The sequence below is a fragment of the Columba livia genome, chromosome 8 (genome assembly GCF_036013475.1).
Source record: "Columba livia isolate bColLiv1 breed racing homer chromosome 8, bColLiv1.pat.W.v2, whole genome shotgun sequence".
In the NCBI taxonomy this organism is placed as follows: Eukaryota; Metazoa; Chordata; class Aves; order Columbiformes; family Columbidae; genus Columba; species Columba livia.
Genome location: NC_088609.1, coordinates 29593665 through 29615968, shown reverse-complemented (window position 1 = coordinate 29615968; position 22304 = coordinate 29593665). Strand labels below are relative to the sequence as shown.

The following is a 22304-nucleotide window of genomic DNA, read 5'->3' as shown; positions in this document are numbered from 1 at the left end:
TTATCTTTCCTATACTAGATACACTACAGGGACACTTCACACAAAAAATCACTAGCTCTGAAAAATTCAGATCTTATGCACATATATTTATATATATGCACCAATAAAACAAAACCAACAAGAAGCGGGATGTTACCATTTATGTACCAACAGACAAACTCTGAAGAACACTCATTTCCTTTTTGACTTTTAAATTTTCTTACTACAATAAGTGTTTTAAACGAAGTTCGAATCACTACATTTTCATGACACCAATCAGGTATTCCTCATGACACATCTGTAAAAGACTGACAAAATCCCACTGCTCTACTACCGACATACTCTCTAAAAGCTAACCTTTTACCCTCCTTACCACTAGTTTGGCTGGTATATGTGCACCCACTAATCAAAACAAATATTTCTGTTTAAATTAGTAGTAGTAAAAACACCTCTAAATCTTGGACAATCAAATTGTCTACCTCGCCAACATTCATATTTCTATGTCCTGTGATGAAGTTCAGCAGACCAGAAAATCTGGGAAGTGACTAATTGCAATCTAATAGATAAAACATCACCACAGGAGAATCAACTGTTTTCTGACGCAAGACACAAAGCAATCAGCTTAATGGAAAGCAAAAGTATTTAAATTGAGTATCAGGTAAAACTTCAACCGTGGGGTGAGGAGCTGCTGAAACAAGCAACACAAAGAGGAATTTCATCATCAGAGGGAATGATCTCAGTACACTTCCAAAGGGCAGAGGACTGGACTAGCTGCATTTCTATGTTTAACTGAATTCATTAAAGCCCAAAACATTAAAGCAAATTTAAAGAACAGTTATTGTAAACTGAGCTACGAGGCTTTTTGTCTGAATATATAAAACCCTCCTGTATGACAAATTGTCTGTCTAAGGGAAAGTACTTAAATGCATACTTCTAACTAATACACAAATTTTGAATGCAAACTGTACAAGTTATCGATCTATGATGCTACAAAAACAAACCCGAGGGTTTTGATTACAAGCGGCACCTAATCAGAGAACCTTTTGAAAAGTCTTTTTGTTTGAAAAACAGTGCCCAATAAGAGAACACACTATTTAATGTTCAGCTCTGCATTTCTTAAGTGTTTTATGAGTTACTCAAACAGAAAGAAGGTCTTCACAAAACTAAAACAAACTCTCATGACTGCTCTTCTACAACCAAGGCAGTTCTTGAAGCAAAAACCGCATTTACAATGTTCTTACAACTAATAGAACACTAATATACACTTAACTGTTAGAGTGTAAAGTCTACTGAAGGCAAGTTCTTAGAATCATCAGCTTGATTTCCAGCAAAAAACACTTAATTTGGAGACTAAAAAAACCCAAACTTCCTCACTACATAAGTGAGAAAGTTTCTCACTTTCTGCAACTTCACTCCCACCTACAGATGTGGCAGATTTTTTCTTGTTCAAGGCTTTTAAGGAGAAGTTCTGCAAGTATCTGTCTGGAATAATCTAAGTACATTTAAAACAACCCTAAAGAAAGGAAGCAAGAGGTCTTAACAGTACTGTATTCCTAAAACTGTATATGCAATGTAAATCTATGGATATAAGCAAGCGTTGAGTACTTGAAAAATAACTTATCTCTTGCAAACCTGGTTATGACTGGATAGACGTGTATCATCAGTTCCCACACAATGCACAGACTTCCATTTTGGGGAAAACCAAAACAAAGCAAACCCCAGTATAATAGTCCTGAAGACTTCAAAGAGAGTTTTTCAAATACGACAGACTAATTTAAAAACCAACAAAAACCCACAAGTAAGACTGACTGCAAGGACTTCTGCTCCAACTTCCCAAGTACTTTTAGAAACATTAAGAAAATACTTCTTATTTTCCATATCGAACAAGGTGGTAAAAGCGCAGAGTAAAGTCTTATCACCTTGTATCCACCACACAACTCTTACTGACCAGAAGTCAACCTACCCAAAGCACTTAGAATGATCTGGAAGAACTAGAAAAAAAATCCTTAAGTCTCTTGAAAATACAGGAAAAGTGAAGCTTTCATTCTCTATGAGACTACGGACAGCAGACTAGAATCTCACTACACAAGTACATTAGAAACACTGATAAATAACAGGAGTCATGTGCTGTTCAGCTGTAGAACAGAGGCCCATACACTCCGAAATTTTGTGAAACAGAGACCTAGTTACTTTTGCACATTAAACATGTAATACCACTGAGCCCAAAGATCCTATTTGCTATTTCTCTTTTTCAAAAAATGTTAAAAATTATGACACAAAACATATGATTGAACTTCATGACTAAATAGCTTAGTAGCTAAACTATTTAATACCACATATCTCTTGGTATTTATATACCTGCGGTAAGCAATGCAAAGGAAAATTCAGTTAATAGTGGTGCAACTGAGAAGTGCAACAACTACCTATCTTGGACTAAATAACTAGACGCATAAATTATCAACAGTATTTCAATTTAAGGTCATAACTGCTGCTCCTTACTGACACACGGGGTTGTACTGTAGAACAGTCCTTCACAAAAACCTTGCTGTAAATCCAAGACAGAATGTTTTGATGAAATAAACACGACAGCACTTGAGAAAGCCTGCAACCAAAGTTGTTCAGGTTCCGAACGACTTGCCAGAAGTCACATGTTAAAGTAAATTACTGATGCTAACCTCTTCTAAGGCAATGGGAGTTTCACGAGTGACTTCACTTGGGTGAAAATTTCACCTGATAGCCATTTTTTTTAAACATTTTACCACACAATCTTTACTTTAAAAGGACTGCATTTTTCTCCCCTACTGTTTAAAACACACCCTTATTTTTTTTCCCTTAAACTTTTTTCCACTTCTCATTAAGCAAATATAGTGTTATTAATCAGAATGACAGTACAATAAGATTATAAGATACTTGAAAACAAACTGCAAAAGTAACCTGTCAACTTATTTTCTGAGAAGTTATACTTGCTTATGAAAATAATCAAATGTTGCTAGCCTCAAATCTACCAGTCCTTACTGGATCACCAATCCTTGTAGCAGCTAGGAGGTAGGGGAAAGCATAATATCTAACCACATGACACAAATACAACCAAAAAGCATATTCTGAAAAGGCTGTGCAAGTTAGTATTTAATACGAAATACAGAATACACTTAGAGCTTCACCTTAAAAACCTCAGTAAACAATCACTATGTTATTAGTACAGTAATAATGACAACATCAATGGAAAACTTGCAAATATATGTACAAACACCGAAGAGCTACTATAATTTCTTTAATAACGACTGCAAGCTTATTTCCAAAATCAAGCCTGGAACACCAAAGCCTAAAGAACACAGTCTTTTACAAAGAAAAATAGTATTGGTTATGTGGCAGCCTAAAAACTAGATTAGTAAACTGAAGAGTTATACTACAAAAACTGCCAGCACTCCTAGATAATCAGGAGTGGAACACAAGACACCATAAGGAAGCAACAGAACCATATGCTCTCCCTTCAGAGAGATCAGGACTAGGAGACAAAGGGGATATTGCTGAGCTGGGAAGTTTGTATACTACTGGAATTATTTTTTCCAAACACAAGAGAAAACAAGTGTATTTTACAAGTTTGGGATATAATGGGTCATACATCACAGCCTCAAGAGAGACAAAATTTGTGATGTTAAGTGTCTCTCCTTTCAGCCCCCCGCATCCTCAAACATCAGCATTCCTACAGGGCTGGAGCACTCTGGGTTCAACAGCAGGAGCCTCATTGAGTACAGAAGCCGCAGCACGGGACAGGTGTGGAAAGCGACCCCAGGCAGCAAAACCACCATGAAGTGCTTGTGGGGGACCAGGGCACGGCCCAGGGCTGCACGTTGGTCGAGGAAGGGCCAAAGGACCCGTGGATGTTGCCCCAGACTGAGGCAGCAACCAGAGGCACGGCCAAGCCAGCGCTGTGCGCTCGGGCGGCCCGTCCCGCGGGCGGGGACAACCGGGGGGCACCAGCGGGCCGTGCGGGGCTCGGCGCCGGCTCCCGTGGCTGGAGGGCCCGGGGGCACGGGCGGCGCGGCCGCGGGGGAGAGGCGCAGAGCGCTGGGCGCCGGCCCGCAGCCCGCGCCGCTCCGGAGAGCCGGCCCGGGGGGGGGCTGGCGCGGCCCGTGCGCTGCGAGGGGCGGGCGTGAGGTGAGCTGAGGTGAAGCGGGGCAGGGCCGGGGCGGGGGGAGGAGGGAACGGGACGGAGCGGAGCCAGTCGCGCTTCCCCGGGGCGCCCAACCCCGCCCCGCTCCCCGTGTGGCCCGGGGCGCGATGCGGGGAGGAGGCAGGTCCCAGGGTCCCCGCCCCCGGGCCCCCGTTACCATTACCCAGCACGCCCAGCGCCGCGCCGCCATCCCGCAGCCTGCCCGCTCCCGCAGGGGCCGCGTGACCTCGCGAGATTTCCTCACCCCTCCGCGCGCCTTCCCCGCGACCCGGCCCGGCCCCGCGCGCGCGCACGCGCACCGCCCGCGCTCAGCTCGGACCCAACATGGCGGCCGCGGCGCCGCGCACGTGTCGCCGTTCCCGCGGTGTCGAGCAGGCGCGCGCACGGACACACACGTAACGCTTGGGGAGGGGGGGGGGGGGGACGGGGGAGGCGGGGCCGCCGCGCACGCGCACGAGGCGCCGCTGCGGAGCAGCTGATTCGAACAAGGCGCGCGAGCCGCCACCTCCTCCCCGCACGCGCTGGTCACGTGGGGGCTTCCCCCCGCTCGCTCCCTCCTCCTCCTCCTCCCTTCCCTCCTTCCCCCTCCCCTCGCGGGTTCCGAACTCGGCGCCATCCGGGTCCCCCTTCCCCCGGGGCCGGGCCCACGCCCGGGCCCGAGCCCTCACCTGGCGCCCGCTCCTCGGCGCGGCCGGCCCGCGCAGCCCCGTGAGCGGCTCGCTCCCTCCGTGCCGCCCGCACCAGGCAGCGGCGGCTCCGCACAGCGCCTGCTCCCCTCAGCGCGGCGGCGGCTCCTTCCGCTTCCTTCCCCTCCCCCTCCAGCCGCTGCGGCGGGGACCCGCTCCCTGCAGCTCCGCCTGCTGGCAGAGGGCGGAGGCGCCCGGCCAGGCCTGCCGGCCGCCGCGGCCAACGGCCGGGGGGCGGCCCGCTGCCCCCGGGCGGGGGAGGGAGCGGAGCGGAGCGGCGCCGCGCTCGGGCGTGCCCCGCGGGGAGGGCCGGCCCTGCGCGGGGGGGCGGGCGGGCCGTGCCCCCGTGCGCTGGGGCAGGTGTCTGGCGGGGCGCCCTGAGGAGCGGAGCTCCGCGTCCTCGGCCGGCGGCTGTGGATGCTCCCGCCCGGCCGGGCAGCGCCGCGGCCGTCCCTTCTGCCGCGCCCCCCGGCGGGCTGCTCCGGCGCCGAGCCGCGCTGGGAGCCGGCCGAAGCCGGGTGACTTGCGGGTTCGCTGCGGGTGGGAACGAGAAGGGGCAGCAGCGTCCTGCCGGCTGGAGGTGCTGCCTCCCGGGCCGGACGAGGCAGTTCCTGCCCCTGGAAGTGCCGCCTGCCCCAACAGCCAGGCTTCTGCCCCCGAAGCGGGGCTGTTGCGTTCGCGGCTCCTGGACAATTTCCAGAGCTCGCTCCTGCCGTTCTCGGTTCAGGCAGTGCCTCAGGAACAGGCACTGCCGGGCACTCCAGCCCCTACCTAAAAACGAACCAGCCGTGCTTTCAAATACCGTATTTTTGGTACCCGTCTCTGCTAATGTGTATGTGATCAGCAAGAGTTACTACTTACCACACAGGCTGCTTGGATTTATTTCTGTGCTATGGAGGGAGAGGAAGTACTGTGCCGCTCTTACTATCTTTGTAACTGCTTGGTGTGTTTTTCCTGATACACCACGGTTAGAATGCATCTGCAAGAGCTTTGTGCAGCCAAGAAACACAAAAGACTCAAGTTTCCTGTTAAATACTAATGAAATTCTAGAACCGCTCAATTAAGAACAATTAACTTTCCAAATTGCTAGAAAATCCTCAACTAAAACAGTTTTCTGTAACAGAAGGCTAAGTACTGAAGACTATTTTCAATTGCTTTAAAAAGTAGTTACTGCATGGTAATTCAACTGACTGATACTTTTGTGAAGAACGTAGATTTAATAAAATCCTAATTGCCCAAATTACAAGTCTAGTCATACACTCATTCTGCAATGCCAGAGTCTGCAGAAAAACCTCAGCAGCTTTTCCACTTTCCCAAGCAGTTCTCACTTTCTTGCTGACTTGGAAGTCTTCTCCTGTGATCACATTAAAAACAACTGAAATCCTACAGGGGAGAGAAGGAAGTTTGGGTTTTTTGGGGTTTGTTTGTTTGTTTTCTCGTTGTAGCTATGCCACTGTTCTCATGCAGTCTTCCCATCTGTGTGCCGAAATCTGAAAGAGGAATGGAGCTTTTTGCATTATTGCAGGAGCACCTGTAAGTACTAAAATGTTGTGAATTGCCATCCATTTAGAGATATCATCACTTAGCTGAACAGCTGCAGTGGCTAAAGATACTGCATTTCAGAACAGTTCTAGTGCTTTCACAGGAGAACTGAAAGTTCTCAGCTGTTTCAGTGCAAAATTGATTTTATTTCCCCCTCGCCCAAATTCCCACGGCTGTTGAGGGGGCGGCTGAGCTGCCGTGACCCACACAGGACCTTCGTGGCCCCACGGGCTTTCCCGCTGCCCACTCTGGTGCTCATCTACACATACGGTGAACCAGCTGGACTTCCTAAACCACCAAGAAACATTTCCTGTTTCTGGTGTTTGTTTTCAGCTAGGGAACAAACCGCGTTGGCTCACCGTGGAGAACAACAAAAGAGTCAGCAGGAGAGGCTGGCATGAGAGAGTTGCCAGCAGAGGGGAGGAACCAGACAATCCTCTTGGCAGCAGTAACTTTTTGGCAACAGGATTAAACCCGTTGAACTGTATTGTCTAACCACACCCTACACCAGGATTTGCTTTGAATTCACTGAGGAGGACTTGAACATGGTCTGCCATCTTGCCCAAGAAGCAGCAACATCTAGTGATGGGGTGATAGCAAAGAGCAACTGGTGCTAATGGTGTGATGTTCCAGGTGATGGTTGCTGCTAATGAAAGGGACATTCCCCATGCTCCCGCCCCACCTCTACATACCCCCTGCTTTGCCCTGGATGGAATCCAGCCATTGTCTCTCTACAGGGTAGTTTAGTTTGGCTCAGCTAACTTTCCAGAGGAAAATTAACAATATGCAAAGAAGAAAAATGCAGACCCTGTGTAGTAAGGACTGAGATCAAGCAGGTTCACTGAGAACTCCACCCAAGAGAATTTGCATTTCAACCTGGAGAAGTTTGAAGCTGTCTGGGGCTGCACATCCACTCTGTCCGCACAGTTTGAAATCTCTTCCTTCCACTCCTGCAGCTCCTTCTCCACAGTATCCTACAGCAGCTTTTCAATAACTGCCAAGTCTACAGGAACATGCTCCTGCCTAGCAGCACATTGCTGTCTCCAATACATTTTCACTTCCAATCTCCCTTGCTCTTCACGTACCCTGCTCAAACGACTTCACATTCCCAAGTCCTGTGGCTGCAGTTTCCTCTGTGCTGCAGCATCTATCTTGTATCAATAATTGGTAGCTACATTTGTATGGGCAGCCTTGAGTATTACTCATTTATAGGGCAAGAACAATTTGTCTGGTATCAATGTTGGTAGTAAAACCAAAGAACAACAAAAGAACCCCCACCACTATTCTGATCAAGGGAAAATGGTGTCAATGTCAGCTTCCAAGCATGTTACAATGGGACAAGCTAAAAAATACCACATCAGCCCCCAAGTCAGTACCTTCTACAAAATCAGCAGCTGAGATGTTTTATATCCCTCCACATCACTGAAACCTCAGCTCATGTTTGTGCATAGAGAACTGCCTAGGACCACAATGGCCAGCGTTGATGAAGCTGTTCTATTTCTACCTATCTGAACCCATGAAATAGTGTAATTACTTCTCCTATTATTAGGGCAAATTAAATGTGATTTTTTTCCTAACAAAAGATAAGCAAAGTTCACTCTTCACAACGCAGCACAATTGAGAAGTTGTTCCTAAGGTCATCTGGGTTAGTTCTGTGACAGCTGCTGTGGTCTCTTTACACCAGCCATGCCCCAAGAACAGCATTAGCCAGCTAATCCTGCTCGCTACCCAACGCTGCAGTTAAAACAGGGCTTATGTTCTTGGTTACAGCTCGAGATCTACACTGGGTCTTCAAAAGGGCATGCAGGATGAGGAAGATTACAGCTGCATTTATCTCCAGAATTCAGCTCAAGCTTATTTGTTCTGACTCAAGGGCAGCTCTGTAGGACTGGCTCGTTGTGTGGAATTACTCGGGTGGCTGCACAGTGAGTCCTGGCCAAGAGCAGAGTTTGTCTCAAGCCAGCTTATGTTCAGGAGGGCCAATTCCCACAGAACAGCCCAAAGCCAACGAACAGCCCTGGACTGGATGGGAGTTGGCTTAGCAAACACTCAGAAGTCTCTGCATTAATTACTTTACCATCTCAATAACTTTTTTCATAGGTACTTTAGGGGTGGCCTTTGGATTTTGTATTTACATATTTCTAAAAGAAAAAAAGAAACAGCATAAAAAACTGAGCTAAAAAAACAAACAAACCAAAACAAAAAAAACCCAAACGAAAACCAACACATTTTTAACAGTGTTAAGACCATTTTCTGCCGAAACACAGGAAGTTATTAGTTTATTCCCATTTTATGCCCATATATTTAAAGTAGGGGCAATCTAACCCCAATTGGTCTAAAAATTTGCAGTTGAGATCTGGTATTTATTTGTAATAATTAAGTTCATTAGGCTATAGTCAGTGCAATGTATAACCACTCCTTCCTCATGAGGTATCCATTTACATGGCTTTTACAAATTTCAGTAGAGGCTTCAAAGTCAGGTAGATATGAAATGATAGCTAGACTGTAGTGCATTATTAAAAAAATATTCCAGATTGGAACTCATTAAACATAAAAACAGTATAGCAAGAAGGAAGCTCCTTGTTTTTCAGAATATATTCTACTTACTTTTTAATGCTCAAGAGTGAGGTTTTATATTTCAAAACAGATGTCATGAATACCTGCCCAGACAATCAGTTTTCTCTTTCCTCTCTCCTTTAGAAACATTCCTTTGATACATGTATAGAGATAGAGCACTCTCAGGTATTAGTGGTTCTGCATTAATACTTTCAGTTATGTCCAACCTACCTAAAGATGTGTCAGGTCACGGAATATCCCTGTTACTGTCCTGACTGCCTTGCATATTCCATCAGGTCCAAGACCACAATACAGGGCTCTATTGTTACTCAAACTGAACAGTGTTTAGTATGTTCAATGGAAACAAAAAAAATAAACCCACAGAAATTTAAGATGTAGGTGTCTAAGTCAAATTAACAAACAAAGAGACCCAGCACATTTCTGCCTAACCTTTACACACATTTTTTTGTTCCAAACTGAAAAGTGTTTTAAAGACAAGCGTAGCCTGTGATTAGGGCCCTTCCATACAGGATATGAAAGACTGAATTTTTATTTAAACCTAATCGCCACCACACAGAAATAGATACCAGCACTGCTGATGGGTTTAAAAGGAGAGATCCCTGTTCAGGGCTCAAATCTAAAGTGGAGCGTAGGCACTTTTCAGATTTAGGTTAACAGTGCGATCAGGAAGCTTAACATCATCTGAAGGACGCTTGCAGAGCAGAATCCCAGCAAGTGCCTCCATTACCTCTATCTTTTGCAGTATCTACAGAAAAGGGCCCAGGAAGATGGGCCCCTGCACTTGAGTGTGCAAAGTCAAGGTCACACATGAAGTTCAGATTGCTACTATCTAGTTAAAGAGACAAATGACCGTGACTGCCCGGCTTGGTTGGAAAGCTAATTAATTATGCTACAAAAAAACAAGGTAAGAGAGTACATTTCCCTACGGGAAACTATTCAGAAGCTAAGACACCAAATAAGAGTTCATAGCTAAATACATGTCTTATTTCTTGCTTCTACGGTTAAATTGTAAAGTCGGTCGAAATACAAAAACCTCAGTACTAGACTAGAAATTTAATTGAAAATATTGTTAAACTCCCAGTCAAGTATCATTTTGAGATATATAAGTGCATTTCTGTTTCTATAGCTGAAAATCTCCAAGTAATCTTACTTCTGGTCCTAAAGAGAAGGCGTGCGCATCGCTGGAAACAAACCTGCATTCACAGCATGAGCAAGTGCTGGATCTCTCTTCGTTTGGGTTTGGCATTTTAACAGACACCCGGAGGGGTGGGGAGGAAGCCACATATCACCACGGTAACCAGGACGTCTTGTTTTAGCATGCACATTAAAAAACATACAGGACAGAACAAAATTAGTCCCCTAGAAAAATATTCATTTCTGGGCAAAACTATTAACGAACAACGAAAAGGAAAGGGTCTTGGCATCGTCCTGTGAGATACAAGACAACAGTTGCTATTTTTCCTTTTTGACAGCTGACAATTTACTTTGAGCAAAACTTTTTCTTACTTATAAGAATCAAATGCTTCATCTCCTCTGCCCTCTTTATTCTTCTCAAAGTATTTTAAGATTTACTTTCTCATGTGGCAAGTTATTCCAAAAATGTATCTTAATAAAGTTCTTTATGTATAGTAAGTTCTTTTTGAGTTCCAAGTGAAATAGGAGGAACATACCTGGAAATGAAATCTTCTCAACTTCATTTATATTATGAAAACATTTTGTGGATGGTGACTGCTTTATTTTCGCACCTCCTGTGCTGCTGAACAAATTAACTACTAAGCAAAATAAGTGATTCATCAGTATAGCATAAAGGCATATCAAAACTGTATAAATAGAATCATGGAATGCCCTGAGTTGGAAGTGTATAACCAGTGTATTCCTATTATCCCAACTTTAATTTTTACTGACATTTCATAATAGGATATAATCGGTAAGTCAAGTGTCAACTGTATTTCCTCATGTCCACTCATTTCAATAACCAGAACTTGTATGTTACCCTTTTAGCTTAATCAACTCTTCAACAAGTCAGAAAATGAAATTTCTTGCTTATTCATCTTAAAAACACCGTATTTGAGTGATAAAGTTCCTACTGCATTTCCTTACGTTTACACATATACCCATCTATGACCCTTAGAAGGAGACTTGTCATCAAGTGATGTGGCATCTAGTATCATTAACAATCCATAAAACCTGTCAGACATCAGCGAAATGTTTCTCACAAATGGATCTTCTTTCTCTAGCTGCATGTCTCAGCTGACACACATTTAGAAGAGAGGAATATTTTGTATTGCAAGCAAACATCTGTAACATTAAATGTATTATAAACAGATGATGTTTTATCTTACTGTGTGGCACTGCTTTTTATGGAGAAACAGCCTTGTCACCTTGTTGAATGGTTGGAAGCTAAGCTAAAGCTATTCTGAATTTAAGATAAGTCACACGTTTTTAACAGCTACATATATATATTATAGAATATATTCCAGAAAACAAGTTATACTTTTCACTGTTAGGGACAATAGCCCTTTCACAATTTTTTGGTGAGGCAGGCTATTTCCTAATCTGCTACGATTTTGAAGTCTAATATAAACCAAGTTTGTTTGCAACCAGATAATAACACTGAAAGTGATTTGTCTGTCTTTGTGACACTTCAGAAATCTAGAACTCTTATTTTGCTTCCTGCTACTAATTGTCAGCTCTGGATGGCTTAAGTATAGAGAGAAGCCAGAAAAGCCATCTGTTTGGAAGAATTAAAAAGCCTAGTTGTTTTACTCATTTCCTGGGCAAAATGAAGAGCTGAAAGGTTTTCAGTGAGAAAACTGCTTAGACTGCACTAAGCCAGATGTATGTAGGGAATTCAAAAGGAATAAATGGAACAGAAATTTCTTAGTTCAGTATAAAATAGTTCTACAGCAAATATGAAGAAGCCACTTGCCTCTTTAAGCGGATAATCTGTTAAGTTTTCCTGTAAATTTTCCAAACCTCAGGTTTACTTTTCCAAATGAACTTGTATGATGAATATCAGGATAAACTATCAATCAAAAAAAATCACATCAGTAGTATCATTATAAATATCATATATAAATGCCTATAATAGTAACTTAAGATAAACTTCTTGTCTTTTAAAAAAACCCCCTATGGTATCTTACGTTAGAAAAAGCCAGTCACTATGAGTTTTGAATCTGAGCAGCAGGATTTTTCCATCATGCATTAGCATAGCACATGTCAGTGGGACGTACTGCTAACTCAACAGATACATGAAATTCCCCTGCTCAGGGGCTTCCAAAATACACGACCACACAAATGTACAAAAGGCTCTAAATATAAATTCTTTCAGATGTCACTGATTGTTGCACTCTACTGGAAGGACAGATTCCTGAGTACATTATCTGGCCTCCAGTGTAGGGACTGACACACTTGTCAGCTCCAATCTTCTGACATCTCTGCTTTGATAGCTCAGTCAGACTAGAACTTCCACAGCAAATATGATCCTGTCAGGGAGAAGAAACAGATTAATTAAATACAAACCCCTAAATAAATTAGCTTCCATTGACCCAGCTGCACACAGTAGGTTTGCAAGTCGTAGTGTGGTATGTAGACAGAGCAGTAAAATTCAAACGAAAGATCTTGTTAGCCCTGTTAGGGACATGTGGCAACAACGGGTGTGGCTGTTCTCCCTTGAATTCAGATTGGGCAGGTTTGTGTGTCTCAACACAGAGAGCAGTTTTTGTCTAATAGATACTAGAGGACACCTTAAAACATGTTTTTGATGCATTCAGGCAGCTCAACAGCTGACTGATGAGTATTCAAAATATGCAGTGCTATCAAATCAGTTCTGAATTTGTCTGATATGAATAAAAATAGCTTTTGCTCTTTTCCATCATATCTTGATACAGCTCTAACATGCCAAGCAAACTTTCAGGCCACCACCGATGGGAAGGCTGACACCCATTTTGGCAGTCAACTGAGCACCATTTATCTATCTGAAAACAAAACCCAGCCTTTATTGGATGCGTCTACTCAAGATTGCTATTCCAACGTGGAACCAAAAATAATTACTGTAGTGCCTCTAGTCACAGTTCAATTAAGAGACTGGAGAAATAGATTATGTGCATTTATATCTATCTATCTTCTCCATGTCTATCCCTAGACACAGGACTAATTTAAAGTATACTTGCAGAAACAGCTTTCTGGACTACTCAAGTTAAACAATGAACTTGCATCACAGAATTGTCTTTAGAACTTCCTTGATTTCCTAATATTGCAGTCATAGGAAAGAAGAGACTGGCCTTTAAGTCTGTAAAAGTGTAACACAGGATAATTTTACAGCTAACGAGCAGGTCATTTGTATTGTGTTACTAAGCAAGCAGACTACTTAGCTCTCAGCCCTGAAGCATATTAGAAAAGTGCCTTCTTTTACTACTAAGCAATTCAACAGCTCTTCTGCCAATATTTTTCCCTCCAATTACACCACTTAGCTACATCCCGTATTATCAGAAGCACTCCCTGCAATGCTGGGGGCTCAGATGAACAATTAGATATACTACTTGCAAAAAAACTTCAAAAATGTAGAAAAAAGTCAAGCTTCGAGCTAATAAGTTCCCCACACCCCCCATGCAGTTCCTCTAGAAGAACAGATTAAAGTTAGCAGACTAAACAGCAGGCTTTTAACAGCTCAAATCTAGATTCCTAGGCCTAAAATATGGACTGCACTGAATTTTTCCCTTCTTGAAATGACAGCTTCCCTGGCACCCAAACACAGCGCTGTTTCCTCAACTGGAAACAAATGAACAAAGAATCCAAATAGTCTGGTGAAAGGCTTATGGAAAAAGAAGAATTTCCACAGCCCCTTCCTGAGCTGCATTCTTTCTTTGCTGCCAATCAGACAGCGATTCACAGGCCAGGCTTCTCCTTCACCTCCACTCTGCAGTGCTGCCTTCCCTCCAGCGTACACAAGCATCCATCTGGAGTTCTCCCACGTCGTCTCACTTTAAAACGCTACTTCCATTTCTGTGGCATAATATCCTTTGTAGGGCTTTCAAAGGGCTAAAAGCAAGACAGTCACGCCTTTGGAACTGTCTGTCTCGAACACAAATGCATCCATTTCATCTCTGCAAACTCAGGGTTTTTGGTTTTGAAAAGCATGACAAACAGCTGTAGTGTGAAGATGCCTTGACCATGGTGACAGAGGCATTTCACAAACTCTGCTAGTTTGAAGTTGTCTTGTTACTGATCTATGTGCATCACAGTTTACAATTATGTTTGCCTATGGATTCTCAGACACCCAATGGAAAAGACTGACAAATCTGCCAGATTTCTAATAGGCTACCTAAACCCAGCACAAGCCACCATTTCTAAAGCTGAGGCAAGTATTCCTATTCATCTAGGAAAAAATTATTGAGTATTATCCAGCAATTACTTCCACATGGGAAATCTTGCATCTTCAGCATTCTTTTAAGCAAGAGAACAACTTCATTTTTCAACACTGAGTCTCATTGCTCTTCTCTGAAATGACCTCTCCCAACTTGTATTTATCACCATATAGCACTCACAATTGGGCACAGTACAGATGAGGTCTCGCAACAAGCACAGCACCAAGTAGAGCAGAATAATTACCTCCTGTGCCTCACATCTGATGCTTTTGTTACTATTACCCAGAAAAGGTTTTGGTTTGGTATAACTGGATTTTAACTCTTTGTCTGATCTGCTGTAATACCCAGAATACATAGCACAGAACTGCTTCATTCCCCGACAAGATCATGTCCCTAACACTCAATCCATTTTTCTCTTTCAAGTTTTACAGGAACAGTCTGTTCCACCATCCATGTTATTAATGAAAACATTGAGTAAATTGTTAACCCTGATCACCATATAGTGATTTCACCAAGAAAATATTTCCCCATTTTCCAACTAAGAACGTCATGTACGAAAAGTTCTTCCTACAGTATGCAGACCTCTCTGTTGTTATTTAGTGTTAGTATTTTAGGGAACCTTAAGAATAGCTTAAATGTTATTCTTGACTTTTCGTAAGCAAGTTAACTTTACCTCAATCAGTAAGACAAGTCCATAGTAGTAACCCATGTGTTTGTTTACCTTGTCCACACACAGGTAACATTACAAGTCTCTGCTCACAGTTTCCCTACCTTTACACCTGTGTACATGCACAAGGCTTCTCAGCTGCCCACATCCCATGACCTCCTCCAGAATTTAAGCAACACCTACATATGAGTTCAGAAACATAACAGGCTGACCAAGAGTTACTTGCAATCCAGTACCAGCCATATAATCATCGGCTTCACACTGCTGTACATTCACCCCTCTTACTTACACTGCTGTGTTTTTAGCTTTGGTTCTTCTCACGTAGGCTGAGGAAAACACTGAGATTTAAGAACTGACTCCTACATGGCACATTAGAATCACAGAATCGACTGGGTTAGAAAAGCCCTCAGAGATCATCAAGTCCAACCCTTGGTCCAACTCCAGTCCGTTTACTAGATCATGGCACTAAGTGCCATGTTCAATCTCAGTTTAAAAACCTCCAGGGCCGGTGAGTCCAGCACCTCCCTGGGCAGCCATTCCAATGCCTGACCACTCTCTCTGTAAAGAATTACTTTCTAATATCCAGCCTAAATTTCCCCTGGTAGAGTTTAAGCCCATGCCCCCTTGTCCTATTGCTGACTGCCTGGGAGAAGAGACCAATCCCCACCTGGCTAGAACTGCCCTTCAGGTAGTTCTAGGGAGTGCTGAGCTCACCTCTAAGCCTCCTCTTCTCCAGACTAAACAAGCCCAGCTCCCTCAGCCTCTCCCCATAGGGCTTGTGTTCAAGTCCCTTCACCAGTCGTGTTGCTCTTCTCTGGACCCGCTCCAGCACTTCAATGTCTTTCCTGAACTGAGGGGCCCAGAACTGAACACAACACTCCAGGTGTGGCCTCACCAGTGCAGAGTACAGGGGAAGGATCACTGCCCTTGTCCTGCTGGCCACGCTATTCTGGATACAGGACAGGATACCGTTGGCCTTCTTGGCCACCTGGGCACACTGTTGGCAAGTACTTAAGGTTAAAGGACACTTTCTCCAGGTCTCTTACAGGTGGCTCTTTATCCAGGATGGCTTTAAGTGCTTTACAAAGTTCAAAACCAGTTTGATTTTAAACTAGGTATAAAGTTATCCAGCAAAATGTTGCATCAGCAGTTCCTTCCTTTGGAGCTAAAACTGTCAACATCATCGCATAAAGTGGTGAAGAAATATAGTTACACGTGTGTGAGCGCAGTACCACGCCATTACTTCAGAAGTTTCTGTATTGATACAACAAGTGAAAAAACATTTAAGAAAGCTTTTTTCCCCCCTTCTTCCACAGTTCAACTTTTTTTATTGATCCAGCCTTGAATAATGCTGCTTATTTGGTAACAATATCAGGCAAAACCAAGAGCAAGTGCCATTCTGCATTCCAATATTAATCATTCAGTAAAGTTTTGCAATATATACATTTTATCCAGCTTCTGACATTATAGGTCATCATGCCAATGAAAATTTTTAACAATACAATAAAGTCCTTCAAATGGAACTGTTTATGAACGTAATTCAAGAGACTAGACAATTTAATTTCTGAAATTTATATCACTCATGTCCATAATAATTTTACATTTCACACTTCATGCTCTCAAACATTACCCTAGAGAAGACTAAATCTTTTTGTCACATATACTATTAAAGACACTACGGAATTACAGAAGACTACAATAAGATGTAAAATTTAGTAGGTAATAAGTTACGACACTTGCTGACTAAAACAATATTCAGGCTACACTAATGTTTGATCCATTCAAATACAGTAAGTATCTGGATGTTATATACTACCCATTTCATATACTTACAGTGCAAAATAAGTGAGAATTTTTTTCCTGAGCGTTTAGGAAATTCACATCCTTTTTCTTTGTTACCGATTGCAATCCACATAAAAGATACTTCCCACATCCCTATGCTTGTCGAGACTGTGCAATTAAGACAGGCAAAAGCTTGTAGATAACAGAAACCCAAACAGGAATCAGAAGGGTTATTGAACATCTCTGAAATTTGTCCCCATTTTTCAAGTCTAAGGATATAACAGGTTTTGACTTTTAAAAAAAGTCAGAAATTACATTAGCAAACACTCTAAAATGTACAAACCATGTGCCTTCCAAAACAGAGAAACAGCTTCTATTGAAACAAAACATAACACATATTTCAACTTACTATTCTGTAGTTAATGTAATGCCCAGTGAGCTGTGCCTCCATCAGACATAAGGGAATAAAACTTTTGGGAATATATTTTGGGCATTTTGTAAGGACGTTGGATTCCTTACAAGCTCATCTTTTTCTCAATAGCTACAGACCATGAGTTTCTAATTCAATCTTCTCCTCTGTTTGCAAAATATCGGGTTCTGCTGGAGGAACTGGTGGTCTCAGTATTATCTCTGGACCTCCACCATAGATGGACTGAAGAAAATTCCATGTTTCTTCAGATATTTGTCCAGAATCTGCACCTGAAAACATTTGGAAGTTTTAATTACTATTTAGAATAATTCCTTCATGATTCCTTTGAAGTCCATGACAGATAGAAAAAAAAAAAAGAACAGATTCAAATTTAAAAGCAGAAATTCAGATTAGGGTTTATCTTGCATCAACTACCAAACCTAATGACATGTTTTGTGTTAACTTTATACTTCTCCATTCTTAAAACTACCTGCTCTAAACTATCCAGTACTTAACACACCCCAAGCATAAAACACATGAAGGTTCTACGATAAGCTCCTTATCTGATACTCATCAATCAAGCTGACAACTGGTAGCTCTCAGTACACAAGAAACAATGATTCACATTAATGCAAGGCCATGCAGTCCCATCAATTCCGCAGTGAAGTGCAAGGACTCCAGATTCTCGTTTCAAATAAATTAATATTGACAGTAAAGAACAAAAATGTGGGAACCACAGTGAAATTCTCAGAACCCCAGAGAGAAACCACTAATGCTCCTTGTATGTGGCACTGATGGGTCAGCCTGATTTCCTTCTGTTCACTGGTTGAAGTCTTTGTTTATGATTCTGTTCCTCTGGCTAGAGGTCTCTCTCCTGTCTCAGATCAGCATCCAGCAATCATTTCTGATTTTCCATAACCTTTTATAGGGGCAAAGGAGCATCAGCACACCGCCCCTCTAGGTTTTAACACAAGGATCTTGTCTGATCCAGTTGAAATGATTTCTTCACACCAAGCTAGGCAGAGAGGACACATTTCTACTATATCTGAAGAAACCCTCTCTTCTTTGAGCAACTCATGAAAAACCTATGCCACAGCAAGTTCTCCCCAATATCCTTACTGGATACTATTAATTTGTCTTGTTAAGCCTAATTTCAGCACCCTCCTACTCAAAAACAGAACAAAAAAGCGCAGCACCTTAACAAGGGGACTTCTGCCCCAAACTCCCTTCCGTTTCTGTCCTCACCAGCTGCTCCGGGGTGTCTGCTACTGCACTCACTCCACCTACAAGTAGTTTCCAAAGAGGAAGGGTACAAAGAGCTGCATGTTTGTTTACCTGCACTAACTCAGCCATGCAAAGTCACGACGTGGATCCTACGCCAGTACTAATGACGTTGCATCTCAGTTTTACTCATTTAGGTCCAGGTACTCAAAAACCAACTCCATCTCTGCAGGCCCAGGAGCAGATCTTCACTCCCTTAACCAGATTCCAGCTCTCCTAACAGTCAGGTTTAGCTGAACAGGCTTAGTGAACCAATGAATCAGGATCACTGGATCACAGAAATCTCTAATACTGTACGCTATCCGCTCCCACCTCTTCTCTCACGACTTAAGAGAAATTTGCCCAGACTATTTGACTTCATTTCTACCCAAGTTCTAATTTGAATCAATGTGGCTGAAGTTAAATGTACAACTGGCTAATCTGCTATCAATTATTGATTCTTTTTTTTTTGCTACACATCAGTCAGGCACTTTATACCTTGTATTTGAATTCTACAATAGCATTTAAATCATTAAAATGTACTGCAAAACCCATATGTGCAAGAACTCATTCTTTTTTAAATACACTCTTGGCATTTTACGATTTGTGAGGTTTATGCAGGGCCTAGTGGCCTCCAGTGAACTGCCATCAGTAGGTCCACTGTGTGCTGTGGTATTAAGTTAAATCGGGAAAAAATCCAGTTATTAAATAAAAGTTAAACTTAATGCTTCATTTTTTTAAAGCTGAGCTACAATGAATTTAAATATCCATAGGAAGTTGAATGTCTTCATAAAGCAGGCCCATACATGATTTCTGCCCCCCGTACCTACAAATTTCAAATAAATGGTATTAAGCATCTGACTGTGAAGAATAAGAAAGAAATCCCTATCTCTGAACACTAGAGAAGATTTTGCAATGTACAGTGGCAAATAGCTTGCAGAAGAATGAGCAACAGCATTTACTTACTATGGTTTATTTCCCTGTGTCAGAAGGAGCTCTCAGTTCAAATCAGGTTTCAGGAATCAAATAGCTACACACAGATATATGACACAGTCTAAAAGTCAAACATCTCCCAATTATATGTTAAGAAAACCCAATTAAACGAAGTGATACATAGCCAAAGCACACTTTCACCATTTCAAAGTTACTCTGGACCTCCTGCTACACTCTCACCTACATTTGGATCAGTATAGTACAGATATTAATTCTTTAAGAATAAGCTGCTCCCCCCAAAACAGGCACAGAGATTCATTAGGAATTGCCTTTTTATGGTAACGGTCAAAAAAAACCAATTCATAATAAATTTGGTGAACTTCAGCAAATACATCATAAAGAGCTCAAAGCTGCAGCAGTATTGGACACCTACCTTGTTTTAGCACAGCATTTCCACACTTTGTTACTGCAATCTTAGCGTTATCAATAGGACCAGGAGGATCTAGTGTGACAGAAAGATTAAAAATGGGAGAGCTGAGAACAACAGCAGGTTGGAGCTTCTGTTTTCAAATGAAAGGAGTAATAGCTCATTTGTTTACTGCTTGTTCTTGTACTCCTTAACAGTACATTCTAAGTTGTTAAAAGCTAATCAGAATTTTAATTACGAGCAGGTTTTTCAAAGCATTTGTGATTACAGTGAGTCTTCAAGCAACACAACCCACAAATTAATCCTAATTCTTACCCCTAGAAAAGTTGTCCCAGAGCAGACTCACAAGATTGTAGAACATTTTATCAGCATTTCCATTTCAAAACTTTAGATGCACCGAAAGTGGACTAAAGTGATATTATTATAGTTGTTAGCCAGTTACCTGCGGGTTTAGGTTGTGACAGTAAGGTCATCTTTCCTCCAGAAGCTGCAGCATTATCTATTGGTTTGCATGGCAAAATCCATCCCCCCCTTGTACTTCAATCAATTTTCCTGCTGCTGCTAACAGCAAAGCCCCTACAAACAACCAACGTTCTTTCTACAACTATCCCATTATCCATTCTTGTGAATTATTTGGCTGTAATCTATAGTTTGGTTCCTGGCTATATTTGTACCCCATAAAACGTATGTCTTATATGTTCGTTTTAAGAGCTTTTGTTGCCGTCTCCATCTGTTCTTCCTACAACCTTCTTTGCAAAGCAGAAACAACTTACTTAAACAGTACCACTACATGATAACAAAAAAGGAAATATTACCCATATTTTGAAATGGAACACAGCTTACCACTGTCTTTACCCTTTACAAATCCTTCCCATTCTCTGAACCACTGCATACTGATGCAGTAAAATGTTGACGGAGATTCCTCCTCTTGGAATGCTCTATTAAGCTGAAAGGAAAAAGAATACGTGGGGTTTTTTTTCTGCTTTTCTTTAAACTAATGAATTCTTTTAACCACTGTAATTATTACCAGCATAATATTACACCATGACAGAACATTTTAAAGAACCATCAGAACAGTATAAACCTGGTGAATTCCTGAGGTGAGATTTTGATGTAGTAGTTGCCTTCATATGAAAAGAGGATTTATTCTGTACTTGAGAATTTATTTTTTCCTGAAAACAGCAACATATTCTTCCCCATCAAACACTACTGGATGATTATTGTGAAAGGCTGAACTTTCAAGCAGAAAACTTATTTTTGTAAAATAAAATACAGTAAAAACAGTGCTTTGAAATATTCGCTCCATAATTTTATGGAAGGGTCTTTGTGTGATGAACTGCATCTTCATCTATGTTTGGTTTTCCCCTAACACTTTGAACAGATGCCAGTACAATTCCAAGCAAGGCACGGTGAACTAATTCACTGAGACTTTTCATGACTTTTCTTTGCTTCAGTTTAAAAAACACAAAATATTTCTTGCTCCTACTATTATAAAATTTAAAAAAAATAAAAGTCACCCCCTGTTTTCTGAGTTTCTGTTGCCAGGCAGTGACTATAAAGTACAAAAACCAGCTAAGTAAAGAGTCTGTGTTGCCATTTAACTAAATTTGTTTCTATCACTGTACATTTTTTTTATAATTAAAGTTTTAGGAAGTTTAACATTTTATTCTTTATCAGATACTAGATCTTTTCACAGCATTGTTTAGAAACATGCAAAAAAGTCACTTAAACCTTTAAAGCCATTCTCTTTTAGCTCTGTCATAATACAGCTAGACTTCCCCCTTGAAGCCATGAACTAAAGCATCAACAAAACTTCTTAAGGTTTGAGATAAAGTAAGTTTTGCCATCATTCCCTCAGCAATTTTTATAGAGGATAACAGAATTTCCTGTCTGCTAGCCAGTAAAAATACTTGCACATCAGTGCACATACAATCATTGGTTATAGTGGAAAAATACTCATTGCTAAAGCAAATGAGGTTGCCTCAGCTAACCAGTGGTAACCCGGACTAAACTCACATAATCCCTAAATCATGGAAAATATAGTAGCTGCTTGACAGTAATTTTACAGATCCATTACAATACTATTCACTTCACACTGAATTATTTATGTTTATGTCTCTAACAACATTTTAAAAATTAGAACCAGAGATAAAGATTAGGATTAACTTTTGGCTGGCATGTTATTATTGTGCCTAAGCCTTATCAGATTGCACAGAACAGATCACTGGCAGCGCATAAAGAACAACTGCTCATGTGGCTGCACTCTGCTTCCATACTATTAAAAAAACAATTTAAGAAACATATTAAATATTTTCTTTAAGTACATTGCCATATAAACAGTTATTTGAGATATCACATGAACATTACTGTCAGTGACAGGAAAGAAAGGATTCTATATAAGTATGCAGATATTTAATAAAGGCCATTTGTTACAGGAATCACCAATGCACATCTGGTAACCCCTTGGGTCACGGTGATGTCAAAAAGCAGAATGAATAAGTG

The 22304-nt window shown here is 41.8% G+C and overlaps 2 protein-coding genes and 1 long non-coding RNA gene across 12 annotated transcripts in view; all 3 read right to left on the bottom strand.

The window, feature by feature from the left end:
* The window catches only part of ZZZ3 (zinc finger ZZ-type containing 3), a 56738-nt gene extending 50924 nt beyond the window's left edge, over positions 1–5814 (bottom strand). For 2 of the 8 annotated variants that reach the window (XM_065071253.1, XM_065071258.1), the window contains exon 1: positions 4822–5029. The gene's annotated coding sequence lies outside the window, so the exon portion shown is untranslated. Of the gene's footprint in view, positions 1–4316; positions 4449–4472; positions 4534–4821; positions 5030–5700 lie in introns of those variants that run through there. The other 6 variants (XM_065071255.1, XM_065071260.1, XM_065071254.1 and 3 more) reach the window with 4 other exon arrangements.
* A 393-nt stretch (positions 5815–6207) lies between these two features.
* On the bottom strand, positions 6208–10730 carry LOC135580048 (uncharacterized). The gene is made up of 3 exons (XR_010474138.1): positions 10629–10730; positions 10152–10264; positions 6208–6329 (listed from the first exon to the last, which is right to left on the bottom strand). It is a non-coding gene; the product is annotated as an uncharacterized LOC135580048 (long non-coding RNA).
* A 5566-nt stretch (positions 10731–16296) lies between these two features.
* USP33 (ubiquitin specific peptidase 33) overlaps positions 16297–22304 on the bottom strand; it is a 42784-nt gene continuing 36776 nt past the window's right edge. For all 3 annotated transcript variants that reach the window (XM_065071251.1, XM_065071252.1, XM_065071250.1), the window contains exons 22-24: positions 20646–20748; positions 19809–19877; positions 16297–17472 (exon numbers count right to left, since the gene is read on the bottom strand). In XM_065071251.1, coding sequence (XP_064927323.1) covers positions 17315–17472; positions 19809–19877; positions 20646–20748 — 330 coding nt within the window. In that variant the 3' untranslated portion in view covers positions 16297–17314. The remainder of the gene's footprint in view (positions 17473–19808; positions 19878–20645; positions 20749–22304) is intronic.